At 40.1% G+C, this 25,116-nt stretch overlaps 1 protein-coding gene across 1 annotated transcript in view; it reads right to left on the bottom strand.

Moving 5' to 3' along the window:
- Ccny (cyclin Y) overlaps positions 1 to 25,116 on the bottom strand; it is a 142,658-nt gene that overhangs the window by 69,925 nt on the left and 47,617 nt on the right. The window contains exon 2 of the mRNA XM_028763794.1: positions 4,312 to 4,386. Coding sequence (XP_028619627.1) covers positions 4,312 to 4,386 — 75 coding nt within the window. The remainder of the gene's footprint in view (positions 1 to 4,311; positions 4,387 to 25,116) is intronic.

Raw genomic sequence — 25,116 nt, 5'->3', positions numbered from 1 at the left:
CAGCATGTAGAAGAATGAAAATTGATCCATACTTATCTCCTTGTACAAAACTCAATTCCAAGTGGATCAAGGACCTCCACATAAAACCAGCTACACTGAAACTAATAGAAGAGAAATTGGGGAAAAGCCTCGAACACATGGGCACAGGAGAAAAGTTCCTGAACAGAACACCAATGGCTTGTGCTCTAAGACCAAGAACTGACAAATGAGACCTCATAAAACTGCAAAGCTTCTGTAAAGCAAAGGACACAGTCAATAGGACAAAGCGACAACCAACAGGTTGAAAAAAGATCTTGACCAACCCTATATCTGATAAAGCACTAATATCCAAGGTGTACAAAGAACTGAAGAAATTAGACTCTAGACAATCAAAGAACCCTATTAAAAAATGGAGCACAGAGCTGAACAAAGAATTCTCAACTGAGGAAGCTCGAATGGTTGAGAAGCACCTAAAGAAGTGTTCAGCATCCCTAGTCATCAGGGAGATGCAAATGAAAACAACCCTGAGATTCCACCTCACACCAGTCAGAATGGCTAAGATCAAAAACACAGGTGACAGCAGATGTTGGCAAGGATGTGGAGAAAGAGGAACACTTCTCCACTGTTGGTGGGATTGTAAACTGGTACAACCACTATGGAAAGCAGTCTGGCGGTATCTCAGAAAATTGAACATAGTGTTACCTGAGGACCCAGCTATACCACTCCTGGGCATATACCCAAAAGATGTTTCAACATCCAACAGGGACACATGTTCCACTATGTTCATAGTAGCCTTATTTGTAATAGCCAGAAGTTGGAAAGAACCCAGATGTCCTTCAACAGAAGAATGGATCCAGAAAATGTGGTACATTCATACAATGGAGTACTACTCAGCTATTAGAAACAATGAGTTCATGAAATTCTTGGGTAAATGGATGGAGCTGGAAAATATCCTGAGTGAGGTGACCCAGTCTCAAAAGAACATACATGGTATGCACTCACTGATAAGTGGATATTTGCCCAAAAGCTCACAATACCTAAGACACAACACATAGACCACATGAAACTCAAGAAGAGGAAGGAAGACCAAAGTGTGGGTGCTTTGGTCCTTTCTAGAAGGAGTATCCAAAGTTTCAACCAGAGCTCCCAAAGTCTAAACCTCCAGCCTGAGAGCACAAAGGGAGGAACTCATGTCTCCACCTATATAGGTAATTGAGGGTGGCCTTGTCAGACATCAGTGGAAGTGGGGGGCCATGGTCCCCGAAAGTTTGGATTCCCTAGTGTTGAAGAATTTGAGAGCAGGGAGATTGGACTGGGAGGTTGTTTGGAGCACACCCTCATAAAAATAGGAGGAGCGGGTATGGGATAAGGGATTTTGGGGGGGATTGAGATAGGAGATAACATTGAAAGGTAAATACGTAAAATATCCAGTAAAAAAACAAAACAAAACAGATAAAGGGTCTGAAAAAGAGAGAGAGAGAGAGAGAGAGAGAGAGAGAGAGAGAGAGAGAGAGAGAGAGAGAGTGTTTCCTTAATTCATATTATTTTCAAAAGTTTCTAGGAGATGCTAACTGGCTAAGATCTTACTTTAAGGTCTCCACAAAAGAATTTAAGTCTCTGTTTAATATTCTCAAGAGAGATGTAAATCCTAATTTCTCTCAACAATTAATTGACAAAAGAGAAATAATCTCACAAAAAGTAGAAGAAGCTATTATTAATCGATATATTATATAGTCTGATTAGTTGTTGGCTGTGCTATAACAGTCCTTTGATAAAGAGATTATTAATATAGATTTATATATCTTTAAATAATGTCCGCCTGACTCTCTTAGTGTGTAAGGAGCAATTGTTGGTGCTTCTGCTCTGATTTTACAGGAACTCTGAAAAATTGGCTTTAAAAACAAAAGAAGAGGAACGGTACCCACCCCCAAGAAGGAGTCCCCCTGAAATACTCTCCATCATGCCTTGTTCACTTTTAACTCTCTAAAACTGAAAGCTCATGGGAAATCTGCTGTTGACTGCCTCTGGCATCACCGAGACCAACAAAAACTATGCCACAGATATGGGGAAGAACCCTCTTATCCTTAAAGGGAATGGCCCAGACCCAGTTCCCTTATGGGGCTGAGGATTGATATGCCTGTCTGATACTACAGAAGGCACAGCTAATTGGCTACCAAAAAGATTAATGAAATAAATAGATACCCTCACAAAGCAATATTCTCAACAATAAAAGAACTTCTGGAAGAATCACCATCCCTGACCTCAAGCTGTACTACAGAGCAATAGAAACTGCAAAACTTCTGTAAAGCAAAGGACACTGTCAATAGGACAAAATGGCAACCAACAGATTGGGAAAAGATCTTTACCAATCCTACATCTGATAGAGGGCTAATATCCAATATATACAAAGAACTCAAGAAATTAGACTCCAGACAACCAAATAACTCTGGGGTATAGAGCTTAACAAAGAATTCTCAACTGAGGAAACTTGAATGGCCGAGAAGCAACTAAAGAAATGTTCAGCATCCTTAGTCATCAGGGAAATGCAAATGAAAACAACCCTGAGATTCCATCTCACACCAGTCAGAATGGCTAAGATCAAAAACTCAGGTGATAGTAGATGCTGGTGAGGATGTGGAGAAAGAAGAACACTGCTCCATTGTTGGTGGGATTGTAAGATGGTGCAATGACCCAGCTATACCACTCCTGGGCATACACACAGAAGATGCTCTAACATATAACAAGGACATATGCTCCACTATGCTCATAGCAGCCTTATTTATAATAGCCAGAAGCTGGAAAGAACCCAGATGTCCTTCAACTGAGGAATGGATACAAAAAATGTGGTACATTTTCACAATGGAGTATTACTCAGCTATTAAAAATAATGAATGTGAGAAATTTTTAGGTAAATGGATGGAACTAGAAAATATCATCCTGAGTGAGGTAACCCAATCACAAAAGAACACACATGGTATTCACTCACTGATTATTGGATATCACCCCAGAAGCTTGAAATACCCAAGACTCAACTCACAGACCACATGAAGCTCATGAAGAAGGAAGACCAAGTAGGGGAGCTTCAGTCCTTCTTAGAATGAGCAACAAAATACTCAAGGGAGCAAATATGGAGGCAAAGTGTGGGACAGAAACTGAAAGAGGGGCTGTCTGGAGACCATTCCACCTGGTTATCAGTCACCAAAAGTAGATGCTGATGTGGAAGTCAGGAAGTACATGCTGACAGGAGCCTGATATAGTTGTCTACTTAGAGGTCTGCCAGAGTCTGACATAGTCAGAGACAGATGCTCACAGCTAACCATTGAACTAATCAAGGGATTCCCAATGAAGGAGTTAGAGTGAAGACTGAAGGAGCTTAAAGGTTTTGCAGCCCCATGAGGAGAGCAACAATACCAACCAACCAGAGCATCCCGGGTCTAAACCACCAGCCTGGGAGCACTTAGGGAGGGATTCATGGCTCCAGCTATATATGTAAGGGAGGATGGCCCTGTTGGGCATAGGTGGGAGAAGAGATCCTTGGTCCCATGAAGGCCGGACGTCGTGCATAGGGGATTTCGAGGGTGGAGAGGTGGGAGTAGGGGGTAGGTAGGGGCATATCCTCATAGAAGCAGGAAGATGGGCGATGGGATGGGGGTTCCTGGGCGGGGGGTGGGGGGAAATGAGGTAAGGGGATAACATCTGAAATGTAAATAAAATATCCAATTTAAAAAAAAATAGAAAGCAGGAGGAAGAAGAGAAAAAAAGGAGGAGGAAGAAGAGGAGGAGGAAGAGGAGGAGGAAGAAGATGAGGAAGAAGGAGGAGGAGGAGGAAGAGGAGGAAGGGAGGGAGGGAGGGAGGGAGGGAGGGAGGAAGGAAGGAAGGAAGGAAGGAAGGAAGGAAGGAAGGAAGGAAGGGGAAAAAAAGGATCTGATCTGATGAGTGACAGGACAGAGGTAGTTAATTGGCTTTCATTTAAGGTTTAGATTTTTGTTTTGTTTTACTTACTGTTGGACAATTGAACACATCTGATCTTTCAGAACTTCATAAGTGTCACATCCTAAACTTTAGGACCTAAAGGGAAGTTTCTGACTCAATTAACTTTCACTATAGAATACTACCAAAGGTAACCTATGTAATAGCAAAATGAAGACAGTTGCTTCTAATGAGAAACTGTAAAAGTGTAACTCATTACCACAGAATAAACAGAAGGCACCATTACACACAGTACTTCATGATCACTAAAGGTAACTCTATCATAAATGAAAAATCAAATCCTAGCAATGTCCACATTTAGGTTTACTATATTTTTAAAAGCAAATTAATTAGTAACCTACCGTCTGTCTGAGATTTGCTGAGGAATATTGTGCTGGCCCGAGGATGGTCTGAAGGATTGAATTCCATGTTTAAATCTTTAAGGAAAGAAAAAAAATTAAGTAAATTAGCAAGTTGATAATTAGGAAGAGTCATGATTAATTTTCAACTTCTCCATCTTAAACTGTTGGTATATTCTATGACTGTGGAAGCCAGTTTTTATGTTACTAGATCCTTTTGGTTCCATTAAGAACACTGCTATTGGAAACTCTGGAAAAACAAAAACAAAAACAAACAAACAAACAAACAAACAAAAAAACCCACCCATATCTGATATGCTCCACAGGGGAGCTAGTGGCCTGAAACTCCACTGTGTTTTGCAAAGTTTCCTCTGCACTGAGAGGCCCTGAAAAGGTAGGGTAGACTATACACACAATTCTGTGTAAGTTTTATACCTATGTCAGGGCATGTGCTCAGAAGTGAGCAAATGAGGCCTGAGGTCATTTCAGGTCACAGGCATGTTCATGCTAAAAGATAGCGTTTGAAGCATATGGGTCCTGTGGGATATGATGTGGGCCATGGCAGGTATTCTATTCAATCCAAACTTAAAAGAAAAACCAGACTAACACATAGCAATTTGAAGGTTTTGAGAGCACAGAGAGTCATGTGCATGACCCTTTTGAGCATGTGTGCATGTACACACACACCCAGAGAGAAGCATACACCCTTATTTTCAACCTCTATGGACAATCAAGCTCTCTGGTAGCACTAGGTCCCTCAGATATGGCAGGGGCTACAAGTCTTTGTTCTAGTCTTCCTGTCTTCCCATTCGCAAGGGCATTTGGTTTGCAGCCCTAGCTTTATCTCCAAGGATCAGGGTCTTCTCTACTTAGCTCAATATCTTAGTATTCTATCAAAAAATGTCCCAGTCTAAGTTATACAATAACAAAAGAACTGTCTGACTTCATAGCTGGGGAAATGGGTAATCCATGTAGGAGAATTAAGTTCAGGGAGAAAAGAGAATCTTAAACATTCTAGAAAGCCTGAATAACTATTCAGCTCCACTTACAGTACCAGAAAGAAATTATTTGGAATTAATCCATTCCAACAAAATCTTCAAGAACCCAATCAACACTAAATAAAACAGATAGTGCCTGTCTTTAGCTTTAAGAATCAATGAGCTAATGATAAAAGGAGAAAAAAAAACCCAAGATAGTCACAAAGATGAGGAAGACAACACTAAATGCTTAGTCACAAAGGTGCTGACATATTCTGGGCAAACATAAATGGGAGGCAAGTTCTTGCACATGAACAGTTTTTAACTGCTTACCAAATTTGATTAAAGAAACAAAGTCTAAGGAGATAGATGTCTTTGTGGTTAAAGTGCTTGCTTGGTAATCGAGAGGGCTACAGTTTGAATCATCAGAGCCCACCTAAATGCTGAGTAGTTTTGGTGACTCACCTGTAATTTCAGTCTTAGGAAGAGACAGGGTGTATTAGTGAGCTACATGTCTGACTGAAAGATCCTGTCTCCAAGAACAAGGTGTAACAGATCAAAGAACAAGGCTTCTTCACGTACATCCACACATATCTGCATCTGCCCAGCTGAAATAAACACATGGTTTTCTAGAGCATAATGACATCTCTGTACTAAGTTCCTTAGAGTCTGGACACTGATTAGGCAAATGCTCTGAACCTGGGAAGAAATTGTGGAATAAAGTGAGGACCATGACTGTGGATATGTTGTGGAGTGAGGAGTAGCAGGAGGAGGGGGCAGTCTACAGAATGATTTTCTTATGTCCTTACATATTCAGGCAACTAACTACAACAGAAACAATACACTTGGCTATACCATATATGGGTAAGCAGAGATAGCTGCATAACTAATCATGTGTTTCTACTTGTAAACCTTAGCCCATTCTTTTCATAAATATACAACAGAAAGAGGGTAGTGAACAGGTCACTGGTCATAAGTGCTCCCAAAGAATGCCTAAGATACTGACTCTTAAAAGGTACAGAATTAGTTAGCAACCAGTCAAGCTTCTCAGCTTCTGGATAGTCTCACAGATCCATCTGTATGCTTCCTTGTAAAATTCCAATTACAACAAAGCTTGGAAATCAGCTTCTAAGACATGCCCCATATCTGATCATCTTCCAGTCTCCTAGTGATGCCTGTTTACTCCAGTTTTCTTAAAGAACCCTGCAGTGGTAAAGGATGGGCACTAAATGGGTCAACCAACATCCCTCCCTGCCCCAAAGGCCACTAACTCCACAGTGTTCACAGACAAATCCACAAAAACTACCCCCTAGGAAAACACCTAATACTACTTTTCCTTCAGGAGAAGAGGGTGGTATTACTCGCAAACTTCTGTTAAACAAGGAACACATATGGAACACCTCCTGCTGATAGTATTGTTCTCAAAATAACCAGTAGAAAAAAGAAACTAAAAAAATTAAATAGTTAAATTAACAGGCATTAAAATTTTCAAAAAAAAATTGAATTCCCATTTTTACATTTAGGATTTTCTTAGAATTTTGTTTTAGGAGCAGCCTGACACCAATTTTTAATTCATGATTTTAGCACGTGTTCTGAATAGTTTTATGTTAACTTGACAAAGGCTAAAGTCATGAGAGAGAAAACCTCAATGTGAAAATGCCTTAATAAGATCTACTGTATGAAACCTGTAGGCCATTTAATTAATTAGTGATGAGGGATGTCATAGAGCATTATATGGGTGGTGTCATCCCTGGGTTGGTAGCCCTAGGTTCTATAAAAAAGCAGGCTTAGCATGCCATAGGAAGGAAACCATATAAGTAGCACCCTCCATGGCCCCTGTATTAGCTCCTGCCATCAGATTCCTGCCCTGTTTTGAGTTAGTGTCTCAATTTCCTTTGAGAAAATAAACCCTTCCCTTCCCGAGTTACTTTTGCTCATAGACTTACATCACAGCCAAAGAAACCTTAACTAGAAAAGCATGGGGCTCATATAACTGAGCCTCTTAAGAGGGAGTTTAAAGCTGGGGCCAGTGAAATAGCTCAGTGGGTGAAGTGTCCCAAACCTACAACCTGAGTTTGATCCCTAGAATCTACATGGTAGAAGGAAGAACTAATTCCTGAAGTTTTCCAGTTTTTTACATGTGCACTGTGGCACAATCATGTATGTACACACACACACACACACACACACACACACACACACACACACACGGAGGAGAGAGAAGGGGAGGACGAAGAGGAGGAGGAGGAAGAGGAAGAGGAGGCTGAGTTTGTATCAAAGTATAATAAATGTGCAGGCATCAATAATGATGAAATAAGGTATCTTGCAACTCAGCAATAATCAGGCACATTATAAAGAACCAAACAAAAGCAAGACCTCCCTGGGTTGCGTTCCAGCATCCAATACTACAGGACACAGGGAAGCTATCTAGCCAAGGCATGTGGACAGATGACTAAGAGCATCAAAGGCAAGGAACAGAGTTTCACTGGACAGAAAGGAGACATCATCACCAGGGATGTTAAGGTGTCTAGAATCAAACACATGGAAATGGGTGGGGCTGAGAACTGAAGTCACAGCTATAGAACAGGAAGCTATCTCTGAGAATGTAAGAGGAAAGATCATCAATGGTGATCACATTAAATACCAGGAAAAACACATACAATTCAGGACAATGGACTCAAGTGCAAGCAACCTTGGCAGGATAGCTAACAGGAAGGTACTCTAAGCATGATACTGTCGCACTTCCCCCAGGATTTTCAGGAAAAACAAAAAACAAAATGCTTTCTCTCTGAATCACAGACACAATATTAATAGGTGACAAGGTAGGCAGAACATAAGTCTGTTCCTACAGCTATTTTAAACCCAAGAACCTCAATATTATTTTCAACCAGTCCATGTCACTTAGATCCCTTCTAGGATTTCTGACAATCAAATCTAGTCATGTGAGCAAGTGACGTAATTATCTACCAGAATTTCACTTTCAGACCAGATAAATATTTTTAATTCTTTCTAAAATTTTAACTTCCTATTTCATTTTGTAACTGCAAATCCCACCACACACACATTCCAGTTCAGGATAATGTATCTGTAAGGAGAAAACCCAACCACTGAAGGTCACCTCAAACAGAAGGAAATGAGAAGCATAACAAATGATGAAATAAGATGTGACTAAAAAGGCAGAACTGTTTAGAATTCAAACAAGACTGTTATGCTATAGGAAAAGGCTCTAGGCTGCCAAATGGGTAAGATTTGCATTCAGAACTGCTTTGCTGAAGACCAAAGAAATGTATATTAGCATTCTGCCATCAAAAGATTTAAAGTGTGACCTAAAACCACCAGTGTGTTTATCTCATTTGCAGAGTTGAACCAATGATAAGGCAATTAACTCGGCACCACAGAAGCCCCACTATAAATATTTTTGTTCCATCCAAGCATACAAGTGTGCCCACATCTGGCTCTGGTCAAGGTTGCACAGAAATGAGACAGGAAGAGATGTCATATCTTTTTATAACATATCTAGTCAGGTCCCTTTAATAACAACTTTGATTTCCTTTTCTAATTCTCTTATCAAGATTAGGTGCCACACTATGGAGCCAAAGGCCAATTTAATGTGGCTTATGCTGCTTGTGTCACAATGCTGCTTATAGTCAAGGTGAAGTCCATCCATCTCTGGCAAACCTATCCTTGGAAGAGTTCAGTGCTTGACTACAATGGCTCTGCCCTAGATGCCTATGCTCTCTGGGAAAATGGTTTCTCTCTCTGCTGCCAAAGGTGCTGACTCTAGGTGCTGAAAGACCCTAGACTAGGAGGAGCTTGTGCACTAACAGTAAAACAAACAAACAAACAACACTTTGGTGGCATTTTCTTCTGATACTTTGTCCTGAAATAGAATGTGTGAGGTGGAGTTTGCAGTTACAGAGTGAAATAGAAGTTAAAATTTTATAAAGAGAATTAAAGTATTTATCTGGTCTGAAAGTGTGTGAAAATCTGGTAGGTGACTACCTCATTTGCTTACATGATTAGATTTGAAATCAAAGGGCAAAGAACTTCACTTCCTCAGTTCTCAGGCTAGTCTTATCACACACAGAAAACGCAAAAGCTAGCAGGAAAGGGAAAAAATTCCCGTGTTCCACAAAACACTGTATGGTGCAGTGTTATGTAGACTATGGAATCAATTTACATGATTATAACTCATGAGAAACATAATAGGCAATATGGAATGCAAAAATATTACTCATATGTGACTATCATTATGAAAGGCAGGCTTGGATTCACATGTAAATAAATTTTCTTGTTACAGGTTTCACTCACCACCACCCCCCCTCTAAGTAGAGGAGGGAGATACCCATGGTCAGTAGCACAGCCTTAACAGGATCCTTTTCTTTTCTTGGGGTGGGGGGAAGTGGGGCTGAGAAAGAATTTCTCTGCATAGCCCTGAATGTCCTGGAACTTACTATGTAGACTAGGCTGGCCTAAAACTCAGAGATCTGGCTGCCTTACCTAAGGCCATCAGAAACTTCAGGTATTTAAATTATAATTTACAACAGTATCAAGGTTAGTCATGAAGTAGCAACAGAAACTTAGTGTTTTGGGTTAGGGGGCTCACCACAACATGAGGAACTGTATGAAAGGGTTGCAGCATTAGGAAGGCTGAGAAACACTGATTTAGAAGAACAAAAGAAACGGGCATTAGTTAGAATATTAAAAATTAAACCAAATACATGTACCTCTAAACAATAGCACTTTCATCATCTAAGTGGGATTATGCATATTATTACTGATCTAGCATAAATAGAAAAGGTGACCTGACATGTGAGTAGAAGGAAAAAGTCTCCATTTCTCATTTCTGCAGCATATTAAATGATCTAAAACTTTAAATACAAACCAACAAAATCTCAGCTGTAGAGAAAACTCCCTGTAGAACTGCACCAGTGTTCTGGGCCTGAGCAGAAAGGCAGCAAATGTCAAGGAGGACATTTCCAACCTTACAGCCAACAGCTGTATCTGCAACATATAGCCACACTACTACCCTTTATTCATGTAGAAATAAGGGAAAACTTAGTGCACTAGAAATAAGCTCAGGTTATCATATATTATTATTCAAACCATTAAAGAATAAAAAAGACTGCTTCAAATACCTCCTTAGCCTGTAAAACTGAAACAAACTACAAAGGAGATGAGTAGAAGGTACTTCTACTCCCTACATCACTGCCACTCAAGTCTTACACAAATATATGCCAAATACTCCAAGAGGCAAGGCTAGCTGCTGAGAAGGAGCTCTTGGCCCACTTTTGCTTAAGTTAGCTCCCCAGGACATGAAGTCACTATTTAGAGCTGCCCTGGCTGAGGTGTGAAAACCAAGAGTCCCTTTTGCCTGCTCCAGTAACAAGCTTTGCCTGTGCTGGCCTTGGAAGCTCCAGATGAAGTGGTACCTCCTTTCAACCCACATGGAGAGGTGTTATTTATCCAACTACCTGCTGAGCACCACATACAGGTGGAGCCAAACCAAGGGAGCCCTGGAAAAGGTCCTAGCACATGCTTTCAGCTCAGGTTGTAGTCTATCTATACTATGGTTTCAAAGATAGCATATTAGTCAGTGGCCATCTGAATAATATAGTGAGGTTAAAACCCTGGAGCTCTAAGCTTCTACCAAACAGAACACCTGTACCCAGGCATCTAATCAAATTCTACTTCTCTCCTGCCCCACTTAGACTTCACGTTTACATAAAAGGGATGGGGCAGGAGAAGATAATTTTGCAATTTCTATAAACATGTTTACACGTGCCAATTCAATTTGCACTGGCCAGGTCTTTATCAATAATCTCTTTCATTCTAAAAGAGACATGTTTATCCTATAAAATATTAGAACACATTTATTTACACTGTGTGTAAGATACAGTTTACATGCATGGTATATTGGTAAACTTTTAAAAAGCAAAGAAATTTAGAGATTATGACTTCAAAACTAATTGCATATATGAAAGATGTTTGTGTGCGGCTATGCGCATATGAGTGCAGGTCAGAAACCACAGGCATTTCCTCAGAGCTGGAGTTGCAAGTGCATTGTAAGCTGCCTGAAGTAGGTGCTGAGAACTGAATTTGGATCTTCTACAAAGAACAACAGGACTCTTAACTGCTGAACCATCTCTACAGCACTCAGATAACTCAGATAACACATTTTTATAAACTAATAAACAGTTTGTTTTTAAAAGAAAAAGGTTGTAGAGTTAAAGCTCCCCAGCACCGTCTTTCTGAAAACAGTTTTTAGAGGAAGCCAGTCTCTAAGGTCACAGGCAGTAAGTACCTAGGAAACAGAGCCTCTGACTCCCTACCACGACTGTATTGGCTTCTCTACAGCATGTCACATGCCATTTGCAGGAGAAACAAGAGGATTCCAGGTTCAAAACCAGTCTAGGACATACTAACTCCCTATCTTGAGCAATAAAAAAATTTAATCGGCAACAACATACAAATAACAAAACAGGAGGCAGCTCTATAGTTACCTGATTCTGGGCTGTCAGATGTTTATAGTAAAAATGACCTTTATTGTTATCTCCATTCAGGTAACAGACCCCAAGCTGTTCCCAGGACAACTCATTCCCTAAAAGGTTCTCCATGCAGCCTATAATATCATCTCCCTACCCCAAAACCATTTCTTAGAGCTTCTGCAGCTTAAGAGCTGGGTAATGCTCCTTGATAAGTCTAGTGCTTCTTCTAAAATTTCACACAACACTCAGACTTGACTCCTCCGACCTCAGGCTCTTACTCTTCACCTGGCCTGTCCCACACAAATTCTTCCACACTTCTCATTTCCCTCTTTGCCTGTCTCCTCCTTAAGTTGCCCTCTTTTCTGTGATGTTGTCTTCACCCCACACTCCTCTTACATTCCATGGGCAGACATTCCAGAAGCTAACCTCGAGTTTGAGCAACATTCCCCACTCTGTCACCAATTATCATTTCCAATCTTCCCAGCCACTGGATGTCCCAGTCCCACTCTTCTTCAGCCCAGCATCTCTAATTTGAAATTTCAATCTAAATTGGCTTGAATCAAAAATTTTAAAAAATTGTAGATCTTAGAGAATTGTGATTTTAGTACCACTCAACTGACATAGTCTATGCAAATATTAAGTGTAAGCAATTTAGAGAAGGATTATCTATCTGATCATGGACCTATTACTTTGCTGCCATAGCTAACCTTGTTAGGTCCTTGCCCTATCTCTTCATCCAATTCACAGCAGATACCACATTAAAACAACTTTTTGAGGCCCCATGCTCTATTCCCCTTTCTTGTGAACTTTCTGGCACACCTCAGAGGAGGTTAAATCTAATTTGATTGGACTCTATACTCATCATCCACCTCTTAGCTTAAACATCAATCAGTGTGATGCTTCCTGCTATATATAGTATTTCTGGTTAAATCTCACTGTGGTCTGAATATTCTTGGCCCATGGGAAATGGCACTATTAGGAGGTGTGGCCTTGTTGGAATAGGTGTGGCCTTATTGGAGAAAGTAAATCACTGTGTAGACAGGCTTTGAAGTCTCCTAGTGCTCAAGCTCTATCCAGTACAGAAGAGTCTTCTCCTGGCTGCCTTTGGATCAATATGTAGAACTCTTGGCTCCCTCAGCACAATGAATGCCTGCATACTGCCATGCTTCTCACCATAATGATAATGTATTGAACCTCTGAAACTGTCAGCCAGCCCCAACTAAATGTTTGCCCAACTCTTTTTAAAAAAGAGTTGCCTTGGTCATGGTATCTCTTCACAGCAATGAAATCCTAACTAAGACAATCACTAACACATTCATAGCTATCTCCACTGAGTCCAAGTTCTTGTGTCTGAGTTCTCTGCTACATCTGCCTCAACCATCTGTACAGACTATAGGAAAACACTGTTCCAGCACACACCTGGATCCTTTCTGTCTCCTCACTCAGAACTTTAGACTTGTCTCTCAGACTACAAGTCCCTCCTACCCTACACTTCTTGCTTGCTTGGTGACCTCACCCAGGATTCTTGGTGGCTCTATGCCAACAACCTCCTCAAAGTGAGGGCCAGTTGGCCCTCCTGAGCTCTCACATTGCTTAATCAGCTTCCCCACCCACTCAATAAAAACATCGAAATCTCAAAACTCAATAGTCTCATAGGACTGGCTACATAGCTCAGTAGATAAAAGTGCTAGCTGGTCAAGGCCAAGGTCCGTTAGACCCCCAAAGCTCATGTAACAGCTAGGGATGGTGGCATGCATGTCAAGCTAGCACTGAGCACAGGTAGACAGACTCTAGGCATTCACAGACCAGCTAGCCTAGCCCAACCATGTTCAATGAGAGAGTCTATCATAAAAAAAAAAGAATTGAGGAAGCATGCCAACATTTGACTGAGGCATCCATATAAAAATACTACTTTAACTCCAAAAAAGTGTCACATGTTAAATCAAATACAGAGGATTAAATAATAATTTTAAAAAATCAGATCTGGATCAAATGGCTAGATTTTAATGCAGTGATTTTCAATCTTCCTAACCCCGTGACTCTTTAATCCAGGTTTTTATGTTGTGGTGGTCCACAACCATAAAATTATTTTTGTTGCTAGCTCATAACTGTAATCTTGCTACTGTTATGAGCAAGATATGTAAATATCTGTGTTTTCTAATTGCCTTAGGTAACTACTGTGAAAGGGTTGTTTGATCCCTTCCCCTAAGGAGTGGCAGCCCACAAGTTGAGAACCTTTGTTGTAATAGCTTTCTCTGCTACCTTGTTTCCCTGAAGACTGCTCTTCTACTTTGGGCTCAGCTTCATATATCAGAGCCTGAGAATTAAGTAGAACATAAGCAATATTTGGTAAATAATATGTGGCCTCCTCAGGTACAAAATATTACACTTAGGCAGCAAAGGGAACTATAAACAAAGTTCCAGCAAAGCAGCAGCATCTTCTGTTGAATGTTCTTCAAGGCTGACCAACTGATTACATTTGAGTGGCTATGGAGGAATGGGAATGGTACAGGTCCAAAGCCCAAACACATTTTATCTTGGGCTATTTTAGTCCCCCAAATAGCCATTTCTTGCCTACTTCTAATCAAATAACCTGTAATTAACAGATAAAAGCTTTTGAAAGTATTAAATGAAAAACTCCTACTTTCAGCCAAGCAGTGGTGGTGCACTCCTTTGACCCCAGCACTGGGGAGGCACAGGGAAGGCACAAGGAGGTGGATCTCTGTAAGATAGAGGTCAGACTGGTCTACAGAGCACTTCCAGGAAAGCCAGGGTTACAACCTTACAACAACAACAACAACAACAACAACAGGTGAAAAAAAACAAAACAAAAGCCTCCTAGTTTCTACCAAGGAAAAACTAAGAACACTAACAGACAGTATAAGCCCTATACCTCCCTACTTATGTTTAATCGGCCTACTTAATGTTTCCAAAAATGATTTGAAAAGTGTCAATTTATGACTATTTCTTCTGTACTATAAAACCTTCATCAGACAATTACCACATTGGGATACATAACTGGAGGTGACCTTAATCTGTTTTCCCTGGTCATAGTAATTCCTATTTGGTCAGGATAAGCTATCCCCTTTAAGGAAAGACTATGCTTGTTGCATCAACGCTATTCAATAATAATTCCCAATGCATAACAGTTGTACACCAGACACATTCTAAGAACTTTACATACATACATTTGCAGGGATAATCTCTTTGTGCACTATGTAAAGGTTGTCTTTGTATTATTCAAATGGTGATCTCTATACCAGCAGAGATAAGTGCAGGCCAGATTTTGGTACTGGTAATTTTATCATCACCAGTCTCAGAGTTTTGTAAATATTTCTTCTCTATCACCATCTGATTGGTCGATAGAACTGATCAGCCAATTAGTTGGGCAGAAAAAAATATGGTGAGACTTCCAATTTGAGTGGTTGTGGTGGCGGGAATCCCATGGAGACCAGAGATGGGAGAGGAAGATGGGAGAGGGAAAAGGAGAAGAAGAGGGAGAGTGTGTCCTTCCCAGCCTTGAGCAAACTGAACAGACAGACCTTGTTTGCCACACAGGACTTTAACACCTAGGTGAAGTCAGCTGCTTTGTTTACACTTGCAACTTCCTACAAGAACTTAAAAGAACAGACTGGCCACTGAGCCTGCTTTGGAACATTATCCAACTGAAACAAAGGATGGGTTCAGGTGGGCTTCCCCTATATAATTGTAGTGCTGAATATTGAACTTTGAGCTTTGATGAGAGACTTGTCTTGGCTTCATTCCTTTCTTGCCCTCTGTGCTTTTCATTTCCAGCCCCCCTTTCAGGTGAACCCAGTTTGTCCGTAGCCGCTAGCAGCTACAGGAGAAGGAGAAGAAGAGGAAGAAAAAGAGGAAGAGGGAAGAGGAGGACCATGAGGAAAGAAGAGAAGAGGCAGAGAGTCCAGGAAGAGTAGGTTGCCAAGAGATTTGGCATGAGGTCCAGATGGGAGAGAATCTATAAGAGGCACACATAGACAGAGCAAGCCAGGATGACATTCAAACTGCAAGTAACACAGCCTGAGGCTGGGAGGTAAATCGATAAGAGGCTTAGAATAGCTCAGAACCTCCCCAGCTTAGGTTTGTAACTTATTAATAAAAAAAAAAAAAAAAAAAAAAACAGGTCTCTGTGTCTATTATTTGGGAGCTAAAATGAGAGTAGAAATCCCCCAAAGAAATACATTTACACACATAATCTCTATCTGGGTTGAGAATGCAGACCAGATTGAAGGCTGTGTTTGGATAGCATGTTTAAGGGCCAACCTGGATGCCTAGATTTTCAAAACACATATTTATTGTACAGATAAGTTAATAAATGATAAATAATTAGGTAGGGCTTCATTTTGTCAATAAGGAAAAGATTCAAAGCAATAGAGTTTACCCAAAGTCATACAAATAGTAAGACTGAGCATGAATTCTCACTCTAGTTCCACAGCTTACGTTATACCCACGAGTCCTACACTGACTGCTCAGGTGGCCAAGAGCATGAGGCCAGATAGGCCACTACTAGTCTACAGAAAGAACACAGGAATAAAATGGCTCCTACTGGCATTCTGCTAGACTCCACAGATCATAGACTAGTGTCTTGCTCAGTTATTATCAGAGAAGCTCCCTCTTGCTATAGATGGGAACTAATGCAGAGATGCACAACTGGGCACTGCGCAGAGAGTGAGAGAACGTGGAACACTCAGTCCTCTCCCCTCAGGGCTAAGGAAGCTATGCAAAGTGGAGGCAGAAAGATTATTAAGAGTCAGAAAGGAAAAGATGACACCACTTAAGTAACCTTGCCTTCCAGACACAACAGGACAGACACAAATATGAACTCAGAGACTGTGACAGCATTCTCAGGGCCAGTACAGGTCTAAGCCAGATGGGGTGCCAATGCTGAGACTGAGAATTAGACACAATCTCCTACACCTAACCAACCAAGAAGCTATCTCCAACTGACAACTGCTTCCAAAGGAAAAATTAATTCTCCGCAATGGAGTCTCACTGAGTATATAACCACATTTAAGGGTAGACCCCTACCTAATAGTAGGTGGCTGGCACAAAAAGAATGGTGTTGCTTACCTCATTCTGCTTAGTGGGTTTTTGCCTATATATTATAGTCTCTAGTTTTGTGCTTTTATGAGATCCTTGTGCTTTTTTTTTTTTAACTTGCCTTTTCATTTCCTAAAAAGAGAAAAATGGCATGAAGCTGGATGAGTGAAAAGCATCCAAGAGGAGATTGGGGGTAGAGGGTATGATCAGAATATACTATATGAATTTTCAGTTAAAAAAAATCAAACTTAAAAACAAATCATTCTAGAAAAATCCTGATTGCTCTTTAAATTGTCTCCATAATTTTTCCAAGATTCCCGCCTACCCTTGGGTACTATACTCTCTTAACTTTCCCTCTCTCTTCCTTTCCTCAATATCTGTCTTTTTAGAACTGTTCAACAGCCTGGTGTTCAACAGTCAGTAGATTTCCCTAAGTACATAAGCAAAATATGTCTACAAAATGAACATCACTGTCCTCATTATTCCTCACCACTCCATCAGAAAGCTTCCCTCCCACCTTTCTATGAGCCAGAAGAAACAATGCTATGACATCAGTACACATCAGATGTATACACAGTGATTAACAAGGTTTACAGCCATGAACCACACTGCTTTTTCTTGTAACACAAGCTTTCTTGCCTCCCCCCCCCCATTTCTCTCACAACAGACAGACAGACATGTACAAACACACACATGCACCAAAACTTACACCATGATGGCCAGCAACTGTTCTTCATGGAGGGCCAAGAACATGTGCTTCAGAACAAAAGTATGGATTTTTTGTAAGAAATAGATTAAGTATACCATAAATGCACAGGCATGGATTTGTTGTAATAAAACTTTATTTTTAAAAGCAGACACCAACTGTACTATTTTCCATGTTCTTTCTACATTAAGCCACTAGGGTTTGTCCACATTAGCTAGGTCTATGGAGAAAGAGCTTCCACTTTCCCCATTGTGCTTGTTAATTTCCTTTCTGCTACTCCAGCTGCTTTTCAATACCTTTGCTTTAAACTTGAGTCTAAAGCCTCTGGTTTCTCAGTGTTACCTAGCCTAGTCAGCCCAGTTCATATCCAACTTCTGCATCTAAGCTTGTTGCTACCTTCCACAGGAACTGTTTGTTCCTTAGGGATCTGTACCAATCCAAGGCAAGCCAAGCAATCCACAAAGGCCCAGGTAGTGCTGTCCCTCTGACCTTCATGCTCTTTGAGTTATACCCTAGTACTCCATATGCTTTCTCCAAAATTCTAAACTGTTACTTAACAGTAGGTCCAACTCTTTAATACTTCTTTACCGTACTTAACTGACAAATGGAAATGTTTTTATTGTGTCATTGTAATCTTAAGGAAAATCATCTTAAATCACAAGGCATTCTTTCCAGAGAAACACATTTTATTCTAGGAGGGAAGAAAGGTAAACTGTTTACCAAACTAATACACTCTAGCCTTTTTACTACACTAAGACCAAATTTAGTCAGCATTGAAATTAAGAAAACAAGAAGTGCACTCAGTGTAGACAGGCACAGAAGAAACACTGTGTTGCTCTGTGAGGCCACAAACATTCAACATCTGGTAAAGCTCTGTCAGACTTGCCACTCACTGTTCCTTCCAAATTGAAAGTATTTTCAAAGTAGGCTCCTTCTGCTTGGCTAACAACAGTGTAAAAGCCGACTTGTTCCTGGCTAACAATGACTTCATTCTACAATATAGTAAAAACAAGACTGCATTCACAGCAAGCAGCCCAGTCACCTGTCAATACCACAAAGACTCCCTAGAATCATTCTAGCTCCTTAAAGGATCCTGCATGATCAGAAATGCTAGTATACAGAATGATTTGCAAATGCTACTGCTGAAGAAAAGAAAAAGAAAACCCCACATGTACTGTAAAAGCCTTGGTACCTTTGAAACACAACTGGAAATAATAGAACCTATCATGTAGGAAAATATGCCACTACATATGAACACTGTTTAGAGAGGTGGGAAAGAGATGTCTTAAAATAGCACTGCGACATAAACTCTACATGTGTGTCTCAGCTGATGTGATATGTGAGATGAGGAAGCACTCATGGCATAATTAAAAAACATGAGTCATATAGGATAACAACCAGGAGTGAGACACAGGGACTACAGTCTGCATCTCTACTCCAGTCTCCATTATTTTTGCTGAGATGTATGAAGTCTTGTTTCTCCCCACTGACAAGCGCTGTTCCTCAACGGTTCTAACATCTCTGTCTGTAAACAGCTCTGTATGGTTAGTGTGACCAGTGTAGAAATCTGAAAGCTTGTTCTAAAATCCTAGGAAGTTACTGATATATAAAGTGAGGAGACATATGGAGCAGGAGATAAATCCAGACCCCATTAGTTTTGTGAAGACAAGCAGGCAGGCCCCTTCCTGTCCCTCTCCCCATGATTACTCCTAACAATCATAGAGCTGAAACAGACCAGTTGAATCCTTGCAGAAAGCCTGATGCTAGGTCTGGAGGTAAGGACAAAGTCAAGACTGTACATGTATATGTACAAGAACTTCTGGGATACAGGGAGTACAGATGCCATTCCCAAGGAAAAACTCAATGTCTGTAGTCAATTCATGTTTAAGTAGTGTACAGGAAAGGGGATACTGAGACCAGCCCAAGCTGATTTCAGAATGGACCTGCCCTTCCACTGCAGCTAAGTTAACTATCAGCTCTTCTAACGGATAGTAAGAAATACCATGGGAGACAGGAAGTAACTGTATTTGGGTTTTTCAAAACTGGCTTAAGAAAACACAATGGAATTTCATTCCTTTTATTCTATGAATAAAAATCTATTGAATGAATAGCATGCTATTTATTCAAGAGCCTCTTACTGGTAAATATTGAATAATTCTAAAATTCTAAATACTCAAAAATATAACAGGCAACTATATAAATCAAATGTCTGTGGAAGGAAGAACAGAAGGCAAGTAGGCACTTTGTTCTTCTGAGAATTCTATCTTACTAACATTTAAACTTTCCTTTACATAAATTTTAACAGCAAGATATGTGTGGATCTATTTGGAGTTCCTTAGAAGTTAATAAAAATCTAATGAAGAAAAAACACAAAGCAAAAAACAAAACCCAACGTACTTCTTTCTGTAAGTGTTACAAGTGAAAGTGGAGACAAGGAAAGGCATACAAGGTCACCAGCCAGGATAGTATGCAGCCAAATGGGAACACACATCTGCTGGGTTCTAAAGAAAACATTTTATCATGATTGTTTGATAGCTACAAGAAGGCATCAAGTGAAAAAATAAGAAAGTCCATATAATAAAATTTCAACTATCTATATGAACAAGAAATATACTAAAAGGAGATAACAAAAGGGGCTAAGATTATCTTAGGAGTAAGGTTCAAAGTGAATACTTGTTTTCTTCTTTGTGATTATATGCCATTTTCTAAATTTGTTTGGTGAACACCTATCACTGATATAAAGAGAAGCAAATACAATTTTTATGAGCAATGTCTTTAGAAGAATAGCCTGTCAGGCAAATGAAAGTCAGAACAAATGGCTCAAAGCAGATCAACCAAGACATTGACTAGAAAAGTGCCGACTTACCAAGAAAATGGTTTTCTAGGAAAGACTGCACAAAAAAACAAGGCATTTACCATGCATGCCTGGAATTCCAGCACTAAGAAAACTAAGGCAGGAGAATCCCACGTTCAATACTGTTCTTGCTTGGATTTTGAGAACTGGACACAAGCTAAAGTTATCTAGAAAGAGGACTCAATTGAAAAAATGCCTCCATCTGGCTGACTGTAGGCAAGTCTCTAAGGTATTTTCTTGATTAATGACTGATGTGGGAGGGCCCAGCTCAATGCTGGTGGTGGCATCATCCCAGGGCAAGGTAGTCCTGAGGAGTATAAGAAAGCAAACGGAACAAGCCATGAGGAGCAAGCCAATAAGCAGTATTGCTTCATGGCTCCTGCTTTATTTTAGTTCCTGCTTTGACCTTAGATTGAGTGAGCCTAGAACCTTAAGAAACAAACCCTTTCCTCCCCAAGTTGCTTTTGGTTATGAGATTTTATCACAGCAACAGACAGTGAACAGGCTTTAATATACCTGCCACAATTAAGACTCAAAGGGCTATAAATATTGAGTAGTAACATATGCATGGGATGCACACAGCAGTCCCTTTCAAACTTTTAACAATATTTTACTATATTTCAGATAAATTAAAGATCAGATAAAAACACAATGACAAAAACATCATGTGACCAGTACATACACACACACACACACACACACACACACACACACACACACACACACACGAAATCTGCTACTCCGCCAAGGACAAAAAATTGTGTGAGTCCAATAATTCAAGACCACACACTACAAAAGAAAGCGAATGGATACATTAGCCTCCAGCACCTCTGTCTATTAGCACTCAGAGGAATCTGCAGACAGAGGCCAGGTCACATCTCAACTGTGATGTTCCTAAAACACCACTTCTCTGGGCTGTGAAATTACATAAAAACATAAGTTCTTTCAAGATAATATTTATTTCTATTTTAAAAATACACCTGGTGGAGCTGCTAAAGAAGATACTGAGACAAGAGAAACTGTATTGGAGCTTATGCCCTTTCATATCTTTATAGGTAAAATATTTGCTTTTTCACATTTTCATATTGGATTTTCTTCCTAATGAATTAGCTGTCAGAAAACATTTCAATTTAAATTTCAACAGCTGCATTTACGAAAGTCAAATGTGAATTTGTTTCTGGTTCACACTAAGGACAATTTCAACTGGTGATACTTAGGTATCACTGGAGCAGGATAGGAAGGGAAAGTTGTAAGGACATGGGAAAGAGAAAAGAGATCTTTTCCTTCCTCTGGTTGAAGTCTTTTACCAGAAGAAGGTTAAAAAATTCTAACACAGGGGCTGAGAGATCCCTCAGTGGTCAAGATCACTTTTGTAGAGGACCAGAGTTTGACACCCAGCACCCAGATGGTACCTCACAACCATCTTAACTCCGATTCCAAAGGAATTTGAAACCTCTTTTTACTTCTATGGGAACCAGGCACTCGTGTGGCACACATATATACATGCAAGCAAAACATTCATACACATAAAATTAATTAATTAAAAATAAAATAAAAAGAATTCCAAACCAAATAGTATTTGCTTAAGTAAGGCCTTTTTCTCTCATCAGTTATAAATCTGTAGTTTCCTATGATCTGACCTGACCATTAAGGACGTACCCTAAATGCCTCCTGAAAACACAGTGGTTCCTGATTTCATCAGAGTACACCTGTATCGAAGGTACCTCCAAAGCCACCCTAGAGTCTCCACAATCAAAAAGTGAAACAGATGGGCAGTCTTTCAGAAATCTTCTGAACAACAAAATTCAAAAAGTTCCCAAATGGTCATCACTAGATCTCTTAAGAATGGCTCTCCTTGAGCTGTCTGTGGTTCCACAAACATCATCATATTTTTGGCGAGTGACTGTGGTCGTGATTACAGAGCAAGAAGTAAAGAAGCACTCCAGGCAGTGATGGCTACTTCAGGTATAACTACCGTTAGAGATGATGTGGAATTTCTTTTATCTTTTGGAGAAGTTTGAGAAGAGTGTAAAAGAATTAAGAATTTAAAATTACAGGGAAAAATATGTATGTGAAAAGCAATAACTATTTTGTTCTCTTTGCTATCAAGATGTTCACACTCAGATATTATACAGCAGCAATTTATATTTTTAATCATTGCCCATTAATAGACGCAGTAAAATATTTTTAAATCAAACATTTGGGGTTTGTATGTGCATTTAAATTGTCTTTTGTACTGTATGTTACTGTTTAATTTAAATATTTTATCAGAACTGTCTCCCTGTGCCTTTATAATATAAAGTTGTTTCTGCAACTTTTAATGATCTTAATAATGAATACTTTAAGAACAACAACAAAAAAAAAAAACAAAAAAAAGAAGAAGAAGAATGGCTCTCCTTTGGGAAGCCACACTGAGTCTCTGGGATGTACCTTATCCTTTTCCTGAGAGCCCTTCCATCTATTCACTCAGTCACTCACTATGGATGCTTTGCTGCTGTGTATGTCTGTGTCTCACATGTGTGCCTGATTCCCCTGAACTAGAGTTACAGACGGTTGTGAGCCACCACATAAGTGGTAGGAATCAAGCCTGGGTCCTCTAGAAGAGCAAAAAGTGCTGATTGTTAACTGCTGTGCCATCTCTTCAGACTTTTCCTTCTATTTTTTAATAAATGCCAACACTGCTTTATGCTGGCTTGTCTTGAACTTCTTCCTGTAGTGTGGCCAAGCAACTGTTTTTTTCCTAAATGGTAAATGAAGGTCTCTGATAGAGAATTCTCCTTTGGATAAGAGTTCTGGGCAGGACCCCATCATTTCTCTCAGTGAAGTAATACATCAATATATATTCTCTACTAGATATTAGGAAAGGCAGATAAGAAGTGCCTCCTTAGCGCAGTAGGCAGGGGGTCAGTCTCATAATCTGAAGGAAAAGCAGATAAGAAAGACACACCGAAATATTACAAGTACTGAAGAAAAAAATATCACAACCTTGTGCACATATGTTTGTTCAGCTATCCTTAACTTTGTAATACAGAAATCATGGAAAAGGTCAAGGTAAAACTGAAGTTTGAAGGTAAACAGCTTTAGGGAGTTTCCACATATTAAGGCTTACTATGTATCAGTCACTATTGGATTGTTCCAGAAAAATCTCTGTTCATCATTCCAACAGTCTTCTGAGGAAGCTATTACTTTTCTCATTTTATGAATTGGGAAACTGAAGCTGACAAGAAACAAGACACTATTCTGAAGTAAAATAACAAGTACTAGAGCCCAGCCTTCAACCAAGACACAGAGACTCAATGTGGCCTTTCCTCCTAGCCTCCAGTCTGTATTTGGTTATGTTCAGAGCTTGAATGGGGATGTGAAAGGATCAGAAAGCTAGGAGTATGAAGACAGTGGAGGCTGAGCTCACAAAGGATCCACAAGAGAACAAGGATGCTATCAGGAACAGCGGTAGAGACCATTCACTGACACGATGGCAAAAGATCTGGCTGCATTCTGACCTTAACCTGAGAATTTGAATGTAGTTCAAAAATTTGTCAGACTCCAAAGGGCTAGAGAGGTAGGAGTGTCCAAGTTCTGAGCTCTAGATCCTGGAAACAGAACAACAATACTTGGTGTTTGCCTTGCTATGTTTGTCTTGTTTTGGTCCTCATTTGTTGTGGTAATTATTTAAAATGGCCTCTGGCTCAGGCCTACTATCTAAGCTGCAGCGGCTATGCCTAGCCCAGCCGCCATGTTTCTCGGCCGGAGGTCACGTGCATGCTGCAGCTAGAAACAGCCAACAAGAAACACCAGCCCTACCACCCATGAGACGTCAGCGTAGGAGATGGCTCAATCTCCCGCGCTGTCTCTGCAAGGCTGGGAACTGCCTAGACCATCCCGCCATCCATGCAGGCCCAGTAGAAAGATGAGACTCTAATGCTTAAAGATTAATCAAAGGCTTATATATTTGGTAATGATCAGTAAAGAAATACTCATACAATCAGAAGTGTAATCCAATATCCAACCTAGATATACCAACTACCTTTGACTGCTACAGACACAAGAACATCCACCTCCCTCTCCCCCTCCCTCCTCTCCTCTCCTGTCTCCTAGCTCCTCCTCTTCCTTTTTCTCCTCTCCTCCTTACTCTACCTCTTCCTCTCCTAACTCCTCCCACCTTAACTCCACCTACACTCATTCTTTGTTATGTTCCCTTAGTCTCCTTTGCCACAGCAATGTTTACACCATAATTGCATAGTTAGAAGTATGTTTAAAATGAACAGAAGCTGGCAATTAAAATTTTGGCATCTCAGAAGGAATTTTGGATTTCTAAATACTGCTAGGAACATTAAAAATTACAGGGACTTTTGAAATTGTACTGAATCTGAAGATAATTATCATATTAGAGGGACATGAGACTTTAGTGTCAAAGGGTGGAAGATTATGGCTTAAAAGCAGTACAGTTTGTCATGTTGACAAACTGTAGTTATCACAATTAATATTGTTAACAACCTAGAATCACACAGCAGACACACCTCTGAGCATGCCATTTCTTTGAGGGAGTTTCTAGACTGAATTAACTGAAGCAAGAGGATCCTCCCAAAATATGGGTGTACTAGGCCACAGGCTGGGGTCTTGGACTAAATAAAGAAGAGAGTGAGCTGACCAGCAGCACTCAGGCTGCTTCCTCAGTAGATTGCCATATGACTAGCTCCTCAGTCTCCTCTCACTATGTTTTCATGC

The sequence above is a fragment of the Grammomys surdaster genome, unplaced genomic scaffold, assembly GCF_004785775.1.
Source record: "Grammomys surdaster isolate TR1022 unplaced genomic scaffold, NIH_TR_1.0 140, whole genome shotgun sequence".
Taxonomy (NCBI): Eukaryota; Metazoa; Chordata; class Mammalia; order Rodentia; family Muridae; genus Grammomys; species Grammomys surdaster.
Note: the sequence above shows the minus strand (reverse complement) of the source record. Positions and strands in the feature narration are given on the sequence as shown.